This window comes from Dryas octopetala, chromosome 7 (assembly GCF_963921425.1).
Source record: "Dryas octopetala chromosome 7, drDryOcto1.1, whole genome shotgun sequence".
Taxonomy (NCBI): domain Eukaryota; kingdom Viridiplantae; phylum Streptophyta; class Magnoliopsida; order Rosales; family Rosaceae; genus Dryas; species Dryas octopetala.
Window position 1 is genome coordinate 19,505,309 of NC_141372.1, and position 19,021 is coordinate 19,524,329.

The 19,021-nt window shown below is 36.1% G+C and overlaps 3 protein-coding genes across 5 annotated transcripts; 2 read left to right on the plus strand and 1 right to left on the minus strand.

The window, feature by feature from the left end:
- Positions 1-271: 271 nt before the first annotated feature.
- LOC147280321 (protein PHOSPHATE-INDUCED 1-like) lies at positions 272-685 on the plus strand. The gene has a single exon (XM_086252181.1). The coding sequence runs from the start codon at positions 272-274 to the stop codon at positions 683-685; it is 414 nt and encodes a 137-aa protein (XP_086108307.1).
- Positions 686-1,145: 460 nt separating this feature from the next.
- FUM1 (fumarase 1) lies at positions 1,146-5,532 on the minus strand. Its single transcript, XM_086250152.1, has 17 exons — positions 5,203-5,532; positions 4,991-5,108; positions 4,758-4,907; positions 4,525-4,635; positions 4,364-4,447; positions 4,138-4,236; positions 4,002-4,052; positions 3,861-3,910; positions 3,366-3,447; positions 3,127-3,221; positions 2,964-3,030; positions 2,781-2,831; positions 2,540-2,635; positions 1,991-2,089; positions 1,852-1,881; positions 1,706-1,771; positions 1,146-1,531 (listed from the first exon to the last, which is right to left on the minus strand). The coding sequence occupies exons 1-17, from the start codon at positions 5,346-5,348 to the stop codon at positions 1,445-1,447; spliced, it is 1,482 nt and encodes a 493-aa protein (XP_086106278.1). The 5' UTR covers positions 5,349-5,532; the 3' UTR covers positions 1,146-1,444.
- Positions 5,533-14,363: 8,831 nt separating this feature from the next.
- Positions 14,364-18,812, plus strand: LOC147280323 (putative polygalacturonase). 3 transcript variants are annotated; one of them, XR_015123377.1, is made up of 8 exons: positions 14,364-14,545; positions 15,093-15,163; positions 16,395-16,715; positions 16,848-16,968; positions 17,062-17,236; positions 17,347-17,417; positions 17,552-18,463; positions 18,598-18,812. XR_015123377.1 is itself a non-coding variant. In XM_086250852.1 (7 exons), the coding sequence occupies exons 2-7, from the start codon at positions 15,152-15,154 to the stop codon at positions 18,223-18,225; spliced, it is 1,374 nt and encodes a 457-aa protein (XP_086106978.1). In that variant the 5' UTR covers positions 14,364-14,545; positions 15,093-15,151; the 3' UTR covers positions 18,226-18,570. The 3 variants fall into 3 exon arrangements, 2 of the variants coding, with proteins under 2 accessions (XP_086106978.1, XP_086106980.1); XM_086250852.1 differs by lacking the exon at positions 18,598-18,812 and having other exon boundaries at positions 17,552-18,570; XM_086250854.1 differs by lacking the exons at positions 14,364-14,545; positions 18,598-18,812 and having other exon boundaries at positions 15,092-15,167; positions 16,395-16,692; positions 17,552-18,570.
- Positions 18,813-19,021: the final 209 nt, after the last annotated feature.

Sequence of the window (19,021 nt, forward strand, 5' to 3'; positions counted from 1 at the left end):
TCTATTTCTCAAAGGCCACACTTGTGAGAAGAGAGCTAGCACTCTCATTCTCCAACAAGTTCATCCCATCTCCTCCTAGTGTAGACTTATTAGTGGTCATACACATGTGTGACTAGAAGAACCAACTAGTGAAGAGCTTGTGGATTCATACCTTAATGGGCTTCCGATCAAGAAAACAAGGTATGAATTCTCCTTGGTTAAATCATGTTTTATTGCATCATATTTCAATCCGAAGCATAATCATATGAATTTTAAATTCTGCTGCGTTTATATGATGATATTCCAACAGTATGGACACGTGAGAGACCCCTCGGCGCACTACCCTAGTGTTTGTGCATGGCCTTATGTTGTTCCCGCAGATGGTCCTCTGGGGCAGGTGGCCCTTGTGCCACCCAACGGTGTTGGCATTGATGCCATGATTATAAACATTGTGACGCTTCTTGCAGGGACTGCTACGAACCCATTTGGAACAGGGTATTATCAAGGGGATGCCCAATCACTGCTGGAGGTTGCCACAGCTTGTCTAGGGGTGTTTGGTGATGGAGTTTATCCTGGATTTCCTGGGAATTTGACGGTCGATGAAAAGACCAAGGCAAGTTACAATGCCCGTAATCCTAATGGCAAGAACTTCCTTCTTCCTGCCATGTGGGACCCAACAAGCTCCACTTGCAAAGTTGTTGCTTGAATTAGTTCATCATATTCATAGGGTTACATTACATGTATCAGATATATAACCCAGGAACGGTGTTGCCAATATCATGCTAATTTTGACACCGAAATAGGTGGATAGATTTGTTTTGTCCAGATATATTTCACATACTGTGGAAACCATTTTAGTACTAAGGTATTAGGAAAGCACCCTACGAGGTCGTTGTATATAGTTAAGGCTTATTTCTTGTTTAATATGATCATTCACATGAAAGAACTCAGTGGCAGCTCCTATCTATTGTTTTCTCCATGCTTCTTGTTTTTGTTGCCTTAAATTGTCTAATCTTCAATGAAGTAAGTATGCAGTTCAAATATATACACACATTGATATAAGGACACAGAGCATAACGAGGCTAAGTGAGAATAGTGAGAATGGAAGTAAACTAATTAAAGACAAAATGGTTATGCATATCGAACCATATCAAAGGGTGGTAACATGAGTAAATTTCATCCTTTATTCTATTCTGCTGAGCGAATTCCCAATACCATGTATTGTTACAAAAATTGGGAAGGCTTTCCCCTCATTGTCCCAATAAATCGTTCTTGCCAACAAAATTGCCCCAATGAACAAAGCCAGCCATGGAGAAAACCTTAAGAATATTGTTCGTTTGTAAATGTTATGAATTACATCACTATTGAATCCTTATTTCTCCTGGAGACGAAATGCAAAGATGAAACAGAGGCAATTGATGCATAAATCAAGAATTCAATTTTCAACGGCTTCTAAACCAGTCTGTCAGTCAGATGGGCCAATCATCTTCTCAGGCACCACAAGAGTATCAAATTCTTCGCTGGTTAGCACTCCAAGTTTCAAAGCAGCATCCTGCAGATTGTTACATCTTTGTTAGATTCAATGTTTCAACCATCCAAAATGCCAGGGATTAAGTAACTATGATGCCAAATCCTATTTCCAATGGGGTTAATGTATTGCATTTATTTCATGCTTCCTACTTTGAAACATAACAGATTATCACTTAGAAAAGGGAAGAATTAGCACCTTCAAAGTGGATCCTTCCTTGTGGGCTTTCTTTGCAACTGCCGCAGCATTGTCATAACCAATTTTCTGAAATAGAAGCAGGAACATAAGTCTGATTCAAATCAAAGGTACAAAAGGAAAATGTAAGACATGAACAGGAAACTTACAGGATTCAAGGATGTGACCAGCATTAGTGACTGCAAATCCATGCATTTCCATACAGCAAGAGCATAAAATCAATTAGCTCTGGGATCTAACATATGGCATATTAAACAGTTCTATGTTCGTCACCAAGAATGAACTGACCTCGTGAAGTAACTTTGAAATTCTTTCCCTATTAGCTTGAATTCCCCTCACACAGTTCTTTTCAAAGGAAGCAGAAGCATCCCCAAGCAATCTCAGAGACTGTCAGTAGAGGAGGCAAAAAAACAAGCTAAATGAACAAGTGCATGCATTTTGTGACGTAGAAGGACATAAGATTCCCAGCACAAAATCAAGTACGTATAATTAAAAGGGCATCTCCTTAAGCAGGTTCATCATACAGAGCTGAAATTATCATTTAAATGCTTTATGAGAACATTGTAACTACCAAACTACATTCAAATTCCAGTATGCACATTTGGTTCTTTTTAATTTTCTCACCTAATAGGCACAGAATTCTCCATACTTCAAACAGGTGATGTCTGAACTATTACATTTTTTTCAGAAAGCAGAACTGCTAGACTGAGTGACTTCTTAACAAAGCATTATCAAGTGGCAAGAAATGTGCCTACCCAGCTGCTACCAGTTGTTCTGAAATTGCCTTACACACAACATTTCAAATAAAAATCATAACGATCTTACGGCAGAACGTACATGTAGGAGACAGCTAGCAATCATTGGCTTGAATACATTAAGTTCAAAGTGACCATTTGATCCACCTACTGTAATGGCCACATGGTTACCCATAACCTGCATGACAAAAAAAGATACCAATTGCTGATAAAGAAAAGTTCTATAAGCAAGATAACAACATCCAATCATCATACTAACAGCTTGCTAATGACTTCCCAATCATTCATATTATCTTCATGAAACGGAACTTGAGACACATTACCTGAGCACAGACCATTGTGAGAGCCTCACACTGAGTAGGGTTAACCTTTCCCTGAAACAGAATAAATTCAGTCAAAATGACTGGTTCAGTGAGATTCGAAAAAATACAGAAAGCTAGTAACAGGTTTTGGGCTATTTAGTCATAATTCACAAACATATGTTAGGCAAGATAAGAGAATTTTACAGGCATAATGCTGCTGCCAGGCTCGTTTTCAGGAAGAATGAGTTCACCAAGGCCACAACGCGGACCACTGTACAACAAAAGCACTGTGAAATTCAAAAATACAAAAAGGGCACGGGGAGGAGGGATGAGGAAAATGCATGTGTTATCCAGCTAGTAGACAAACCTTCCTAATAACCGTATGTCATTTGCAATTTTCATCAGAGAAGTAGCAACTGTGTTTAGGGCTCCACTAGTTTCAACAAAAGCATCATGTGCAGCCTGGAAAAAACAAATGACATAGGGCAAGCACTATTAGTTTGTTGTACACAATGCAAAAGAAATGTACAAACTGCTCCATACAGTCAAGTATTCCTTCCACCAAAAAGAAGAAGAAGAAGTATCACAATTAGTGCAGTGACTAACCAAAGCTTCAAACTTGTTTTCTGCAGTGACAAATGGTAAGTTTGTTTCCTCAGCTACGGCTGCAGCTATCTTTACATCAAATCTAGATGACAGCCAGAGCATGACCGGTCAGTTTTGCAAAATCTGGATCATGCTAGACCACTGAAGAAGCAATTACTTATTCTAAAAGATGGAAGACTTGACATCAATGCAAATGCAAAAAACACTACAAAGTTACAACAAAAGTTATATTTTTACAAATTTTGGTTATAAAATACAAAGCGGGCATCTCTCTGTCTAATAACAATTTAACTATAAGAAATAGTGAAAGAAATGGTGTACAGAATGATTTATGGGGAAAAAAATATTAAATCTTTAAATATCAGAGCAGGAAAAAGGAAAAAAATAAGAATTGAATTGAAACCATGATTCTTACAATTGAAAGCACATCACTATACCAATGTAAAGAGATAAAAACAACTAGGAAAAAATAGTGAACCTTAAAGCTATTCATACCCCTTCTTTGTGTTCAATCCAGTCCCAACAGCGGTACCACCTTGTGCAAGCTGTTCAATTGAAATTACCAATCAATCAGAACATTTTAAGAGAAAAATAAAAGGTGAGAGACAGCAACCGACAGTCATATGAGATGCCAACCTGATACATGTGGGGTAGAGTACACAAGACTCGGTCAATTCCATACTTCACCTGCAGCCAAAGCAAAAGGCTTTTGGTAAGTCCCTCCCAACAACATAGTAAGTTTGTCATCTGGGCAAGAGGAAAGTAAGTTTACTTGTGTCGAATAGCCGCTGAACTCTTGTCCAAGAGTCAAAGGCGTTGCATCTTGTGTGTGAGTGCGTCCAATTTTAACAATATCTTTGAATTCGTCGGACTGGTCATTTCAGAACAGATGGAATTAAGAAAAAGGTTTGACCTCTTTATGAAAAACTAAAACAGCACTACAATTTTGATTCATGAGATATCAATCTGTTTTAAAAGGTTAGTAAGATAAATCAAACCTTTGAATGTAGAGAAGTATGCAACGTTTTCAACTTTGGTATTAATCTTGAATTTATTTCCATTGCAGCTGCAATGTGCATGACCTGGAAATCACACACAACGTTTAAAAGACAAAAAAACAAAAAATAAGTACCACGAAAAGAAAACACAAAAGGCTTACAGTTGGGAAAGTGTCATTAGAAGATTGTGATCTATTAACATGGTCATTTGGGTGCACAAACTTTTCACCACGCTTATGACCAAGTATCTCAGCCGCTCTGTTTGCAATGACCTGCAGGACACAGTTGAAATTTCAATAATACAACATTCATAAACGTATATAAGGAACATGAGCATGGCCATAGTTTCAAAGGATGACGCTCATGGCCATAGTTTCAAAGGATGAGTGTTAACCTCATTGGCATTCATGTTACTTTGGGTTCCACTGCCAGTTTGCCATACAACAAGTGGGAAGTGTTGGTTTAGCTTTCCCTCAGCCACTTCTTGGGCAGCTTGCATTATTGCTTTCCCAATTGAAGGATCAAGACCATACTCCATGTTCACCTGCGGTTTCGACACAAATGAGCCAGACAATTCATCGAACATGTACTATGCGTCTATCAAAGAAAGAAAGACAACCCACAAACCTTGGCAGCACATTTTTTGAGAACGCCAAAGGCACGAACAATGGGTTCGGGCATTCGTTCACGCTCGCCCCCAATATCGAAATTCTGCAACGACCTTTGAGTTTGCGCCCCCCACAACCTGAAAATGACGTTTTTTTATAAATAAATCAGTTTCAAAATTAAATTAAATTAAAAAAGGATACAGATAAAAATGATCGAAGACAAAGACGAACTTGTCTGAAGGAACAAGAATGGGTCCAAAGGTGTCCCTTTCCTCTCTGAACGACGTCGAATACGATCGCCAACAAGTAGCGTAACGGAGCGCCGTTAACGGCGTCGATCCACCTGCTACTCGCCGTGATACGATGTACATGGCCATAACGGAGGGGTTTCAACAGAAATGCGAGGCAGGGTGTCGTAGAGGGTTCAGTGAGTCAGTGATGGGAGTAGAGAGAAAGAGAGAGAGAAGCATGGAAGTTGGGTGAATCGTGATTGGGTCCAAGTCATTGGGCGGCGTGCCAGAAATGTGGGATTTTCTGGACTGTGAATGCGCAATCACCTAACAAACCCAACTGTCTATTTCATGTCCTTCTGTGGCTGCGCACTGGGTCTGACTCTTAACTCGTTTCAATGTTACATTTGGGCCAAGTTGGAGCCATTTTTCTGTTGGGCTGAACCGCGAGCAAGAGGCCCAGTACAGAAGAAAATCTGGACCTACCCTCACAGGCTCACAGTCACAGCAAAACAAGAATGCTGGCTTTCTCTCTCTGGCTTCTCAACCCAACCCAGCCACACCAGTCCAATCCCACCTCCGACCTCGACCGGGCTGGGGCTGGGGCTGGCCTCTTTCTCAACAGGAAAGAGAGAGGGGAGAGAAGAGAGGTGAGAGAAAGGCAGAGAAGAGACAGAGGGGAGGGAGAGAGACAGGGGAGAGAAGAGTGAGAAAGGCAAAGATGAGAGAGAGGGAAGCAGAGAGAAGGGGGAGGTCAGCCGTCGGTTTGAACCGCCGGCGATAGAGCGGCGCCGGCGATGGTGGGGTTAAGGTGGGTCTGGACTTGGAGATGGTGATGGGTGGTTTGGAGTGTGTAATGAGTGTATTATAGTCATTTGGGTTAGAGATTAGAATTGTAATTTAATAAATGAAGGAAAGGGGTGTGTAGTGAGAGGAAAATGGGTGTGCAAATAGCAGCACTCCAAAACAATCAAGAACAAGTTCAAAGTTCAAACCCCAAGGTGTTGAAAGCATAAAAAATTGAAAAGAATCTAATGGAGAGAAGACCTTTGGATTCAACCCATGAGTTAAGGAGTTGTCTTTGGAACAAAAGTGTCTATTTTATTGACCATACAGTGCAGTTCCATTGTTGGGTGCAAGTTTTCTTCCTTTGTGACCAATCTCGTTTCTCTAGGCTAGGGCCTGTTTGGTTTAAGTTTTGGAGGCTTAGGAATGAAAAATCAATTTCATTCCCACGTTTGGTAAGTGAAGGGATGAGAAATGGTTTCTTGGCCCATGAGAATTTGATGCACCCAAAAGGGGGAAAATGAATATCTCCTTTCAGGTTGGGTTTTGTTTTCCCTCCTCTTGGGAAAACATTTACTACATTTTTCAAAGAAAAATATACCCCTTATAATATTTGAAAATATCAATTATAATACCTTCATTTATTACATACCTTAATTTACAAACCAAACATGGGAATGAAGGTATAGAAAAAAGAGAGCAGTTTTGCCCACCTCCTTTAACTCAGGTGTATGCTCACCTCCCATCTAAAATGCTGTCATGTGTTTAAAAAATTAATCATGAGTTAATCTATTGTATTTAATTGCTTCTGATGTTATAATGATGAGAGAGAAAAATAATTTGACAACTCTTTTCTACTTTTATCCTTATATTTTATTACTCAACTTTTTTCCACTTTTTTATTACCTATTAATTTCTCTTTTCTCTTTTATTTAATTATTTCTAATAATTTTTGCTTCTGTTTTTTTTTTTTTTGCTCTTCTCCAGTACGCCTCTAGTATCCAAAAAACCACATCCATTTAATAATTTTTGCTTCTTTTTTTTTTTTTTTTGCTCTTCTCCAGTATGCCTCCAGTACCCAAAAAACCACATCCTTTTTTTTTTTGGGTCTTCTCCTGTATACACCTTTTATCTACTTTTTTAATTAATTAAAAAAATATTCTAACAACACATTTTTTTTGGGCCTAAGAATTCTTCTCTCTTGTCTCATATATGACCTTTTCAGATCAAACAAATTTTTAGGCCAATCCAAGGTGTTGCAGCATTTGAAGAGAGAAGAATAGTTGCAACGACATAATTTTTTTTTTTTTAACTCATGTAACTTTTTTATTGGATTTTCTATATATGCAAATGAGTTGTTTTAGATTTTTGTTTGGCCGACATTTTAGATTAAACTTTGCAAATGAGTTTTTTTGTTCGAATTGCAAATGTGTTGTTGGAATATTTTATTTTTTCATTAATTAAAAAAATAGATAAAGGTGTATACAGGAGAAGACCCAAAAAAATGGATGTGATTTTTTGAGTAGGCGTACTAGAGAAGAGTAAAAAAACAAAAGAAGCAAAAATTAATAGAAATAATTAAATAAAAGAGAAAAGAAAAATTAACGGGTGTGGAAAAAAGTTGAGTAATAAAAGATAAGGGTAAAAGTAGAAAAGAGTTGTCAAATTATTTTTCTCTCTCATCATTATAACATCAGAAATAATTAAATACAATAGATTAACTCATATTTAGTTTTTTAAACACATGGCAGTATTTTAGATGGGAGGTGAGCATACACCTGAGTTAAAGGAGGTGAGCAAAACTGCTCTCAAGAAAAAATGAACAAATTTTACTTCATATTCCTGTACAAATCAAATATGGGAATGAAAATAACAAGGTAATTTCTAGTTTAATTACTTTCCCACAAGGTTGAAAATATTGAAAATTCCTTAAATATCGATACTCAAATTTACGAATATATTGACGGATATATCGATATCGACAAATATCGGTGTAAATTATAATTTTGAATGAAACTCTTAAGAAATATTGAATCAATCATTAACTTATGTATCATAAACTACTATATTTATGATAAAACTATATGATATGAATGAGTATAATATGCATCGCTTATAGGTATGAAAACAAAACTTGAACTATAATGAATTATTATGCATAATTATGAAATTAAAACATGAGTATTTTAAGTGAAACTTTAGGAATGTAAACACATCGAATAACAACCCCTTCACCTGTAATAACACCCATTCTTCTTTAATTGTTTTAGAAAATAATAACAGATATTCACTAACTCATTCAATAAAGGTCGGTCATCACTTGGTGATGTCTTCCTCTCGAAAGCGAGGGGTGATCTCATCTATTGATTGATCCATGGAGAAAACCCATTAATGACTAACCCATACAATAAACACCCAGCCCACAAACCCATTTTTTTGGCCAAAAAACAACAACATTTCATTAAAGAAAAAGCCTAAGTATAGTGAAAACAAAACGACGAGAGAGAAATATCAAAACAAACAAAAAAAACCAAAAACAGTAAAACAACTAACACCCACCTATAGACAAACATCAAAAGCTCAATACCCAGCCCCAGTTCAGATCTAATCTACAAGAAGCCCACTAACTCATTTAATCTACTAGAGACTAGAGAGGAACAAACGAAAGAGAGACATAGGGAGAGAGGACTCTCGCTTATGACTCGCCATAATGGCCGACAGATAGCTCGTCATCATTGCCAATAGCTCGCTGTATCGATATTACCGAAATATCTTACAGGTGAATTAAATAACGAGACCCAAAAAATCTTATTCGCCCGATATATCGCCAATATGGTCGATAATTTCATCCTCCATTTTCCAACATTACCAAATACATAAATGAGAATTTTACATTTCATTTCTCCTGGAAAATATATATGAATTGATTTCCCAAGAAATCAATTCCGTGAACCAAACGGGCTCTTAGGGTTAGCCTAAGTGATGAAGACAGGGGCGGACCTAGGATTTTAAAATGGCGTGGGTTGAATTTCAAAGATAGGTTGTCTTGTTACTTGACTAAATATTTTCTGAATATGTTGGCAAGAGTACCGTCTTTATCATCCACAAAATGCATGGAAACTTCAAAAAAAAGTATGATATGAATTTTTCAATCCATTTATAATTTATTGATATGATTTCACTATATAAAAATTATTCTTCTATCTATTTCTCCCAATGATAAAAGAAAAAATATAGGGAATCGCAAGAAAAAAAAAAAGACATTAGATCAAACACTTGATCCCTACCTTGGAAATTTTTATAGAAAATTAAGAAATACTAATTAAAAAATAGGAAAAACAAAGATTCATATCCCTTATAGCTGAAAATTATAGTGACACTTTCTATTAAAGAAAGAGAAACATGGGCTTATGTTTATGTTGGTGAACTTCAATATCCGGTGGGTACTTATGTTTATGTTGGTGAACTTCAATATCCGGTGGGTACTCAACAACAATTACAACAAAAAATAAAAAATAACAATAGTATGGTCAAACATCTGACTAGGCCCACTAGAGGATGTATGAGGAGAGTTGTTAGGTTGAATACAAGAGTTGAGATAAGATAATGACCATTGGGCTAAGGCTGATAAGTGAGCTATGTGAGATTTGGGCTAAAGCATACATACTAAGGGTTTTTTCTTTTTCAAGAAAATTGGGTGGGCTGCAGCCCACATGAGCCCTCACTTAGGTTTATCTCTGGATGAAAATGAGTGGGATAAATGTTAAGATTAGATTATTCCCTCAAATAAAAAAAAAATAAAAAAAATCGTTTATACGTTGGTTCTTGGATTCCATATGTTTGGCAATTTAATAGGAAAGGTTTTTATTTTGTACATATTTCTTTGCCATTTTCTTGATACCATGTTGAGGTTGTTAAGAGTGCAAGATTTTGATAAAGAAAGAAATTCACGCTAGGAATCGAAACCCCCCCCCCCCCCCCCCGACTCCTCTGCTCGATGCTCGACATTAATCAACACTCATAAAAGAATTGAAAAACAGACAACAGTGGGCTCCAATTCAATAATCAAACCAAAAGTTACACCCTTTGAAATTAACTTCAAATTAAAACCAGTCAACCCAACCCCAATATCATTCAATTTGTCCCTCTTAACTCAGGGCCTACTGTTACCTCGTGGTTGTGGAAATAAGAACTACTACCCAATATAGCCACATTTGTTTCAGCTCACCCACCTTGATCAGAAACAAAAATGGACCAAAAAAAAAAAAAAAAGGAAAAAGCTTTTAATGCAATTTGGTGCGAAAGCTTATACACGTTCATGCATATGTTTGATGTAGCGGCCATTTCCAGTTAGCAGCCAAAAAGGAAAGAAATTGTGGGTGGCAGCTGGCTTTCTTTGTTCGCTCCTTGACTGCGGCGGGTTGCCCATGTGATTGTCTTTTTAGTTTTTAAGTTTTAACCAAGGCCCAAGGGTGTTTTCGTCAATATACTTTAAATCACCACAAGCACTTATCACCTATTACTATAAAATTTCAGAATTTTTCTTTATGCTTAATTATGTTTTTATGTCATTTACAAATAAATCAATAAACAAATTTTAAATTACACATTAGTTAATGAACTATTCCTAAACCCTAGACTATTTCTAAATAATATAACAGTCACTATTAACTAAAATAAATTAAATAAAATTATACACCATACAAAAAAGGATATAACAAATATTAAAAATTACACGTACCCTCTACCACCAGTCCCACGTTACTAACAACACTAACGTTTGAAAATTTAAAACAATAATGTTAGTTGTTTCACATTTTTTTTTTTCATATTTGTATCTCACCTGATGTGTCATTACTTTACTGGAAGAGTATTTTCTTTTTCTTTTTTAGGTTTTATTTTTTAATTTTTAATGTCTAATGTATAAAACCATATAAGATGGTATGAAATTGTGGTATAAAAATGTGGTAAGTGTAGCATTACTGAATTTAAAAACAAAAAACAAAAAGGTCAAAATATATCTCACATTAACGCGTGTTTAAAGCTCAAGTTAAAAACTAAATAAACTCATAATTCAATCTCAATCCAGGTCAACTATCTACCTGTACATACACTCAACGAACATGTGAAATTGATGGGATACATATATAATTGTAGAAATAATGTGCCAAGCACTAAAAGATAGCAAGTGGGAAAATAAAACAAAAGCAAAAACTCGATCACGTGAGATTAGTCAAGGTTCCAAACGAACTTGGTAGATCTCCAGTAAGGTTATTGTATGACAAATCCCTGCATAAATCACGAGTAAGAAAGGCATACTATATTGCAGTTCCTGACCGTTGTTGAAATAAGTATTTTGATTCTCTTCACTTTAGAATAACAAAGAAGATTAAAAATTGTGCATCTTCTGTATAATGACATTTTATTCCACATTAACTTAAAACATCAAAGTCCAAAAGCTCTTAGTTCATAGACTTATTTAGTAACTGTGCAACCTTAGACTCAAAATTTCAAATCATAAAACCGAGTAAAAAATAATTTAACACTACAATAAAACATGCAAAACCAATAGTGCCCAGAGTTTCATATACTTCAAATTGGTGGACGTGACAATTACTGTTTTTGAATTGGTAATGTGTGACGGTCATCATTTTTAATTGGTAACTGTGCAACCGTCATCATTTTTTAATAGGTAAGTGTGTGACAGTCACCGTTTTTTAATCAGTAACTGTGCGACAGTCACCGTTTATGAAACGGTAATTGTTTTATACTGTTGATAATGTCATTAGTTCATATAAAAGTGTCATCATGAAAATTAGCAAATACCATTTCAGTTTCAAAATAATAATAGTAAAATCAGTGATGGAATTAAATTTTGTAGTTAAACGACAATGATTATAGATTTCAATTAAAAAAAAAAAAGTTTCTACTTGTTATGTTGTTGATACTGTCATTACTCATTAGTTCCTATAAAAGTGTCAAAATGAAAATTAACAAATGTAAATTCAGTTTCAAAATAATAATAGTAAAATTAATAATTGTGTGCTAGTGACTGAATTAAGTTTGTAGTTAAACGACAATGGTATACTAAGAAAACAATACAATACTAAGGACATGTAAATTTTTAATTTATGACCGTTAAATAATATCTAATTAAAACAAGGGAGACTTAGAGTTTAGTCCATTTTATGAGTTTTTCTTATACTAAGACCGGTAGTGATTTAGAGTTTTTAATCAAGTCCTTTTATTTTTCTTATTTGACGGTTGCATGTTAGGTTTTAATTTCGGGATTTTGGGCGGACAAATCCCAATCTACACCCTAGAAGAGGAAATACCCTTCAAATCGGGAGAAGACTTTATTATGAATTAAAATGATTTTCTTATAAATTAAAAGGACTTGATTAGGAATTAAAAAAAATTTCTTATAAATTAAATGATTTTATTAGGAATTAAAATGATTTTCTTATAAATTTTAAAACACCTCCGGTCTTCATCTAAAAAGTATTTTCTAAAAGAACCAAGTCTAATTATCTCTTAAAACAATAATGAGCGAGATGGAATTCAAGATATTGCAAATTTGTAGCTTAAGAAAACTGCAATTACCACATAATCTAATTTGGTCATGGAATCCATTATCTCTATGATGCGATTTATTGTGGAGGTGGTACTATAGTACTAGTTTTTAGAAGCTAGCTTAAATTTAAGCTTCTGTTCATTGCTTGAGTTGATAAATATATATATTTAGAAATTAGTTATATGAGTTATTTATACTTACACGCCTTAAGGTTTATTGTCTTTTCACATATTCCCTGAGGTTTAAAAAATTACATACATACTTCCTAAAGTTTCAAAACTATTGCACATAACCACTGTAAGAGAAAATATTAGGCCATAATAAGATAAGGTGTCCAAATAAGAATTTTGGAACGGTACAAAGAGGTGGTGTGAACATTTCAAGGAAAAGAGGAAGAGTGAGTGGATGAGTCAATACATTAAGGGGAATGGGGTTATGTGCAACAGTTTTGAAACTTTAGAGGTGTATGTGTAATTTTTGAAACCCTAGGAGGTGTATGTGAAAGACGATAAATCTTAGAGGGTGTAAGTGCAAATAACTCTTAGTTATATATACTTTCTTAACTAAAGTTACATCTCTCGGTTGGTTAAATAGTGTAGCTGTAAACCCAGACACTCGAGTTTGAGTCTCTAATTCGACCTTTGGAGCTGGGCAGTAAGGAATGTAAAATCTTTTGTGAATACCCTAGGCCTGACATGAATTGTTTATCTTTAACCGGCCTAAGAGATTAGTCTGGTGTGCGAAAACTGACGCATGACACCTTACAAAAAAAAAACAAAAAAATAAAATAAATAAGAGCATCACTTTTTCAAAGTCCATGTCTGTCAATGACAGACAAAGCTCTTTTGGTTTTGGGGAAAATTGGAGGTGGAGGTGGAGGTGGAGGTGGAGAGGCTAGAGACAAAGGTCATGTACGGCGTCCGAGAGAGAGATAATGTGTGTGTGAGAGAGAGAGGGAATGAGGTAGAGAGTAATTGAAAAAACACAGAAAGACAATAATGTAATTTTAAAAGTAGAATATTAAAGCACTTCATTAACTGGGCGGGGCCATTGACTTTTATGGTCTTGGAATATATATAGGGATATGAAATTACATATTGACTATTATGAAATTTTCAAATGTTTTGTTGATCTATTTATAATTTGTTAATATTTTCACTATTTATAGTTTTAGTTAATTCTCACTTTACACCTAGATATTTATTTGTCTTATTTTATTTTTTTCAGTTCATTTTATTGCTCAAGCCATAAAAAATGCTGATGTGGCAGAAATATTTATCAATATTGACGGATTAGCTGACAGAATGGACGAAAAAAAAATAAAGTGAGACACAACGAATAATTGTAAGTGATAAAATAAGATACGAGGAATAGTTGTAGGTGATAAAATAAAACACGGAAAATAGTTGTAGCTGATAAAGTGAGACAAATAAATATTTGGGTGATAAAGTAAAAATCAACTAAAATTATGGGGGTAAAAACTAAATTAAGCTTTTTTCTTATATGAACAAACAAATAAAAAGAGAATTGTGATAAGGTGTAGTGTTCACCCACATGGGCCACATGCCACACGTAACGTAACCTGGTATTTGGCATTGAGCTATTTTACAATAGCCACTAGCCAAGGCAACATATGGCGCCGCGGGTTTTGGTAAAACCGAACCAAAAGTAAACACAAAGACGTGTTTGCTGTTGATGTTGTTGTTCTTTTTGTCGTTAATGTGACCGTACGAGGAGGGAGGGAGGGAATAAAAATTGAGCAGAGCCTCAAAGAGAAGAGAAGCGGGAGACAGACAGGACAGGACTCATAAAGGAGGAGGAGCCGAGGACTGAGGAGAGTTCCCTGGGCCCACAGATGACGGCAGGAGTGGTTGCGATCTGGAGTTTCAGCAACTAAGTGACGTCAGCCAGCCACAACCACAACAACAACAACAACATTGGCATGGTCCCACAGCCCCACTGTGCACCCCGCATGGCATAAGAGGCAAGTCCTTCATGCCTCTCTGTCCACACACCCATCTCAAACATTTTAATTAATTAATTTAATTAATTAACCACTGTCCATCATCAAATTACAGAAATTTAATTTCACACTCTGTTAGTTTTATTTTTGTGTGTGATTGATTGAGGTTTTAGTGCTGATTTTGGGGCCAAAATTGTGTCGGCAAGATATGAGTTCGGTTGGGACTTGGGATTTGTAACTCTGTTTATGTAAAATCAATGCAAATGGAAATTATATATTGCCTTTTTATTCTCAAAGATTTTCTAAACCAATATTCAAATTGCACTTTCCAACTTTGATGCGTGGGAATTGCTTTTTATTGTTACGAAAATATGCATAAGAAGGAGCTGGCTTTTTCTTTTTAGCTGTCGCTTTCTCCTACCGCCCGTTTGTTTTTTTTTTTGTTTTCATGTACATCATTGGCATTATATCCACAAAAGCTCTTCCTTTTCTTCCTTCTCTTCCTTTTCTCCTTCTTCTTCCCTTCGTTTTGTAATTTATATTACCGTTTCCTCACTGGGTTTTGTAGAATTTTAGAGCCTGCTGCTGTCTGAATTTTGTTGGAGTTGAGTGAAGGGGTAGAGACTCATGAAGAGGCTAGTAAGTACGTTGGTTTTGATATTTAGTGTTTGATTCATATATATGTGTATTGGTGGTTTTTTTGTTTTTGGCTTTTATCATCTGGGTGCGTGCAAAAAAAAAAAAAAAAGATCTTTCTGACTGTTTCTTAGGCTTTTCGATCTAATGGCTCTTCCTAATCAAGATTTTGCATTGTATGTCGGATTTACATACGATGTAATTTGGCAATGTAAACTAGTAGTTACGTGAATCATCTGCTATATATAAGATTATTGAATTTTGAACCCGGCAATGCAGCATTACTGTCTCCCTCCCACCCTCTATATCTGTTATTGGTGTGTGGACTCGTGTGTGTGTGAGAGAGAGAGAGAGAGAGGGAGAGGGAGCATAGGATGTGCTTAATTCTGTTAAAATTGGAAAGTGCATCTTTTACTATTTGTCGTGTCCTTGATGATCTCAACCTCGTATTCTGTTGTATCTCCACGTTGGTGTGCTGCTGAGCCATCTTTCCAATGGCTTCAACTTGTCTGCTAGTTTGGATTTTATGAAAGTTTGCTTCCTCTATTTTATCATTGATCTCAATAGCTAGTTTCTTTTTTGGTGGGTAAGTAAATCTCATTAATCACCAAAGAAAAAAAGAGTTACAGTCCCACACTCAGACTACACCAGGAAAAAAAAAAAATTGAAAAAAGCATCTCAGCCATCACCAACAAGCACAACAATAATACAAGACGCCTGCAAAGAACAATTTTCAACACTGCGAATCTAGCATAGTGAAAGCCTAGTTTTTACTTATGAGTTCTCATATTCTTAGGTTGCTTCTGCTTTGTCTGCATTGTAGAATAGGGGCGTAAATCTAAATTTGGCCAGGTTTGCATGTATCTTTGATCTTTCCATATGCAAATGACCATTTACTTCAAGTCTTCTTTCACTTTGTTGAAATCTTCTGAAATTTTACGCTATTTACTTTGGTCTCTTTTACTCTCTGTATAAATGATCAAGGTTTCTACTTTACTGTTTTTCATGCTGTTGTACCAAGTTTGTTGTAGGATTTTTGTGTTTTCTCTGCAGTGAGACAACCAAATCTAAAGCATTTTTTGTTCTTCTGGCATGATATTATATTGATATACAGATACATACATATTCATATTATATATATATATATATATATTTTTTTTCTTTGGTTGAAAACGGTGTGACAGGAAGGCATCTCCAACTTCAACCTTTTCTTCTTCTGTTTTCTTATTTTCAGTTGGCTCTGCTTTTGCTTCTGGCATTTAGTAGTGCTGTTCAGTATGATGGAGTTGGAAAGAATGGACAATGTGATGAAAACAAGAAGCCTTTGGTTACCAGACCTCACAGTGTGTCACTCTTGGAGTTTGGGGCTGTTGGAGATGGGAAAACATTGAACACGGTAGCCTTCCAAAATGCTATTTTCTATGTCAAGTCATTTGCTGACAAGGGTGGTGCTCAACTCTATGTTCCACCTGGCAGGTGGCTTACTGGAAGTTTTAACCTTACCAGTCACCTCACACTCTTCCTGGAAACAGGTGCCATCATTCTTGGATCCCAGGTTCACAAATTAACACAAATTCTTCAGTGCTTTTTTCTAATGGAAACATTCCCACTTCTTACAAATAAACGAAGAAAACAAAATTATATAAAGACTCGATTTTTTAGTTGTGTTGGCAATGGTCTTTTGCAGGATTACACTCACTGGGATATTGTGGAACCCCTGCCTTCTTATGGTCGAGGGATTGAATTTCCAGGTTGGAGATATCGTAGCTTGATCAACGGAAACAATTTACACGATGTGGTGTTAACAGGTGAGGATATTTGTCCATCAAAAGTTGTCTTTTGAGATGTATCCAAGTTCTGTCCCCTCACGTAACTCTTCCACATTTAATAAATTGTACCAGGTGATAATGGGACCATTGATGGACAGGGTTGTGTATGGTGGGAGCAATTCAGCTCTCATTCCTTGAATTATAGCAGACCGCATCTAGTGGAATTCACCGAATGTGATAATATCACTATATCAAATTTAACTTTCTTAAACTCCCCTGCTTGGAACATTCATCCGACATATTGCAGGTACGACTAGTAACATATGAGTCCAACTGTTGCATTTCTTGTATCCTTAACTCAATACCAAATGTATTTTAGGGAATTGATATTATTCTTTATCTGTTGAAATAATACAGGGATGTGCAAGTTCAAAACATAACTATTCATGCTTCTCCTGCATCTCCATATACCAGCGGTATAGTCCCAGGTTTGTCAACCATTACCTTCCAGACAATGTATTAGATAATGTATTTTCTCTATGCTGAAGTCCTTACATAGTTTATGTTAAAAGTGCAAAGAGCCTAATATCTTCCGTAAATGTGTATATCATTGCAACTTCAGATTCTTCAGAGAATGTATGCATTGAGAACTGCAACATTAGTATGGGTCATGATGCAATTGTTCTGAAGAGCGGTTGGGATGAGTATGGAATTGCCTATGGCAAACCGACCAACAATGTGCACATCCGGGGTGTTAAGCTTCAATCTTCTTTTGGCTCTGGCTTGGCATTTGGTAGTGAGATGTCTGGAGGCATATCAAACATACTTGTAGAGCAGCTTCATCTATGTAACTCATTAAGTGGCATTGCGCTCAAGACAACTAGGGGAAGAGGAGGTTATATGAAAGACATCATTATATCCAATGTAGAAATGGAAAATATTCACCTGGCAATTGAGGCTACTGGTCAGAGTGGCTCCCATCCTGATGAAAAATTTGACCCTGATGAACTACCTCTTGTTAGAGGAATCACCTTTGAGAATATGGTTGGCACTAATATTACTTTTGCTGGTACATTTTCTGGAATCGACAAATCGCCTTTCACATCCATCTGTCTCTCAAACATCTCATTCTCCACTTGGAATTCTTCTACCTCATGGTTCTGTTCCAGTGTGAAGGGTTTTTCCAGGGAGGTGTCTCCTAAACCATGTTCAGACCTCCAGGATTCAACTTCCAATTCTTCATCAGCTTGCTTCTCTTCCTTATTATACCTACATAATTATGCTACAGTTTTGTGAGATCATCATCATCATCATAAAAACAAAAGCATATTCAGTCTGTACATGAGATACCAAGTTCTTCCATTTATACAAGAGAGTTTTGCAATAAAGCTCCAATTTAGAATCTTCCATCTCTGTTTATACAAACAAGCACTCTCTGCCCTGCTAGGCGGACATCTTCTGAAGTGGTGCTGCATCCCGATAATATATGCTCATGTACAGCCTCATTTCTTCATTCGTGTACAAGGAAATTTTGGTAGTGCAATTCAACCCTTTTTCTTTCAACATCTTTAGTTACAATGTAAATGCATGAAATCTGCTACCCAGATTAATCATTGATATTCTGCAACTGAGAAAGTGAGCACCAATGTGATTGAATTAATGACACAGGTTGATGTACTCAGAAAATGACTGCATTGACTAGTAACAGCGGAAGGGACAATGGGTCAGTGCAAAATGATCACTGCATTAACTTTGCACATTTCTTGTTTTCTGTCGTTTAAAGCGTGGTGGTCCGAGGATTGATACCACTTCAGTAGGACAGCTTCCTCAACTAGTTTTAGTGTATTTTACCAATCTTTTTTTCTTAATAAATATTTTTATCATGTGTATTTTATCGATTTTCCATTATTGCTGCAAGAAACACTCAACACACCCATCAATTAAAATTTCCAAAACCCACCAAACCTCAACATCAACTTCTTGTCGTACTTTGTAATTCAAGTTTAGTAATGCATGGACTTGTGCATTGTGCACTATTATTCTTTGTGCCCTGGACCCCTGGCTGCTTATGGAATATGAAGGGTAAAGGGTA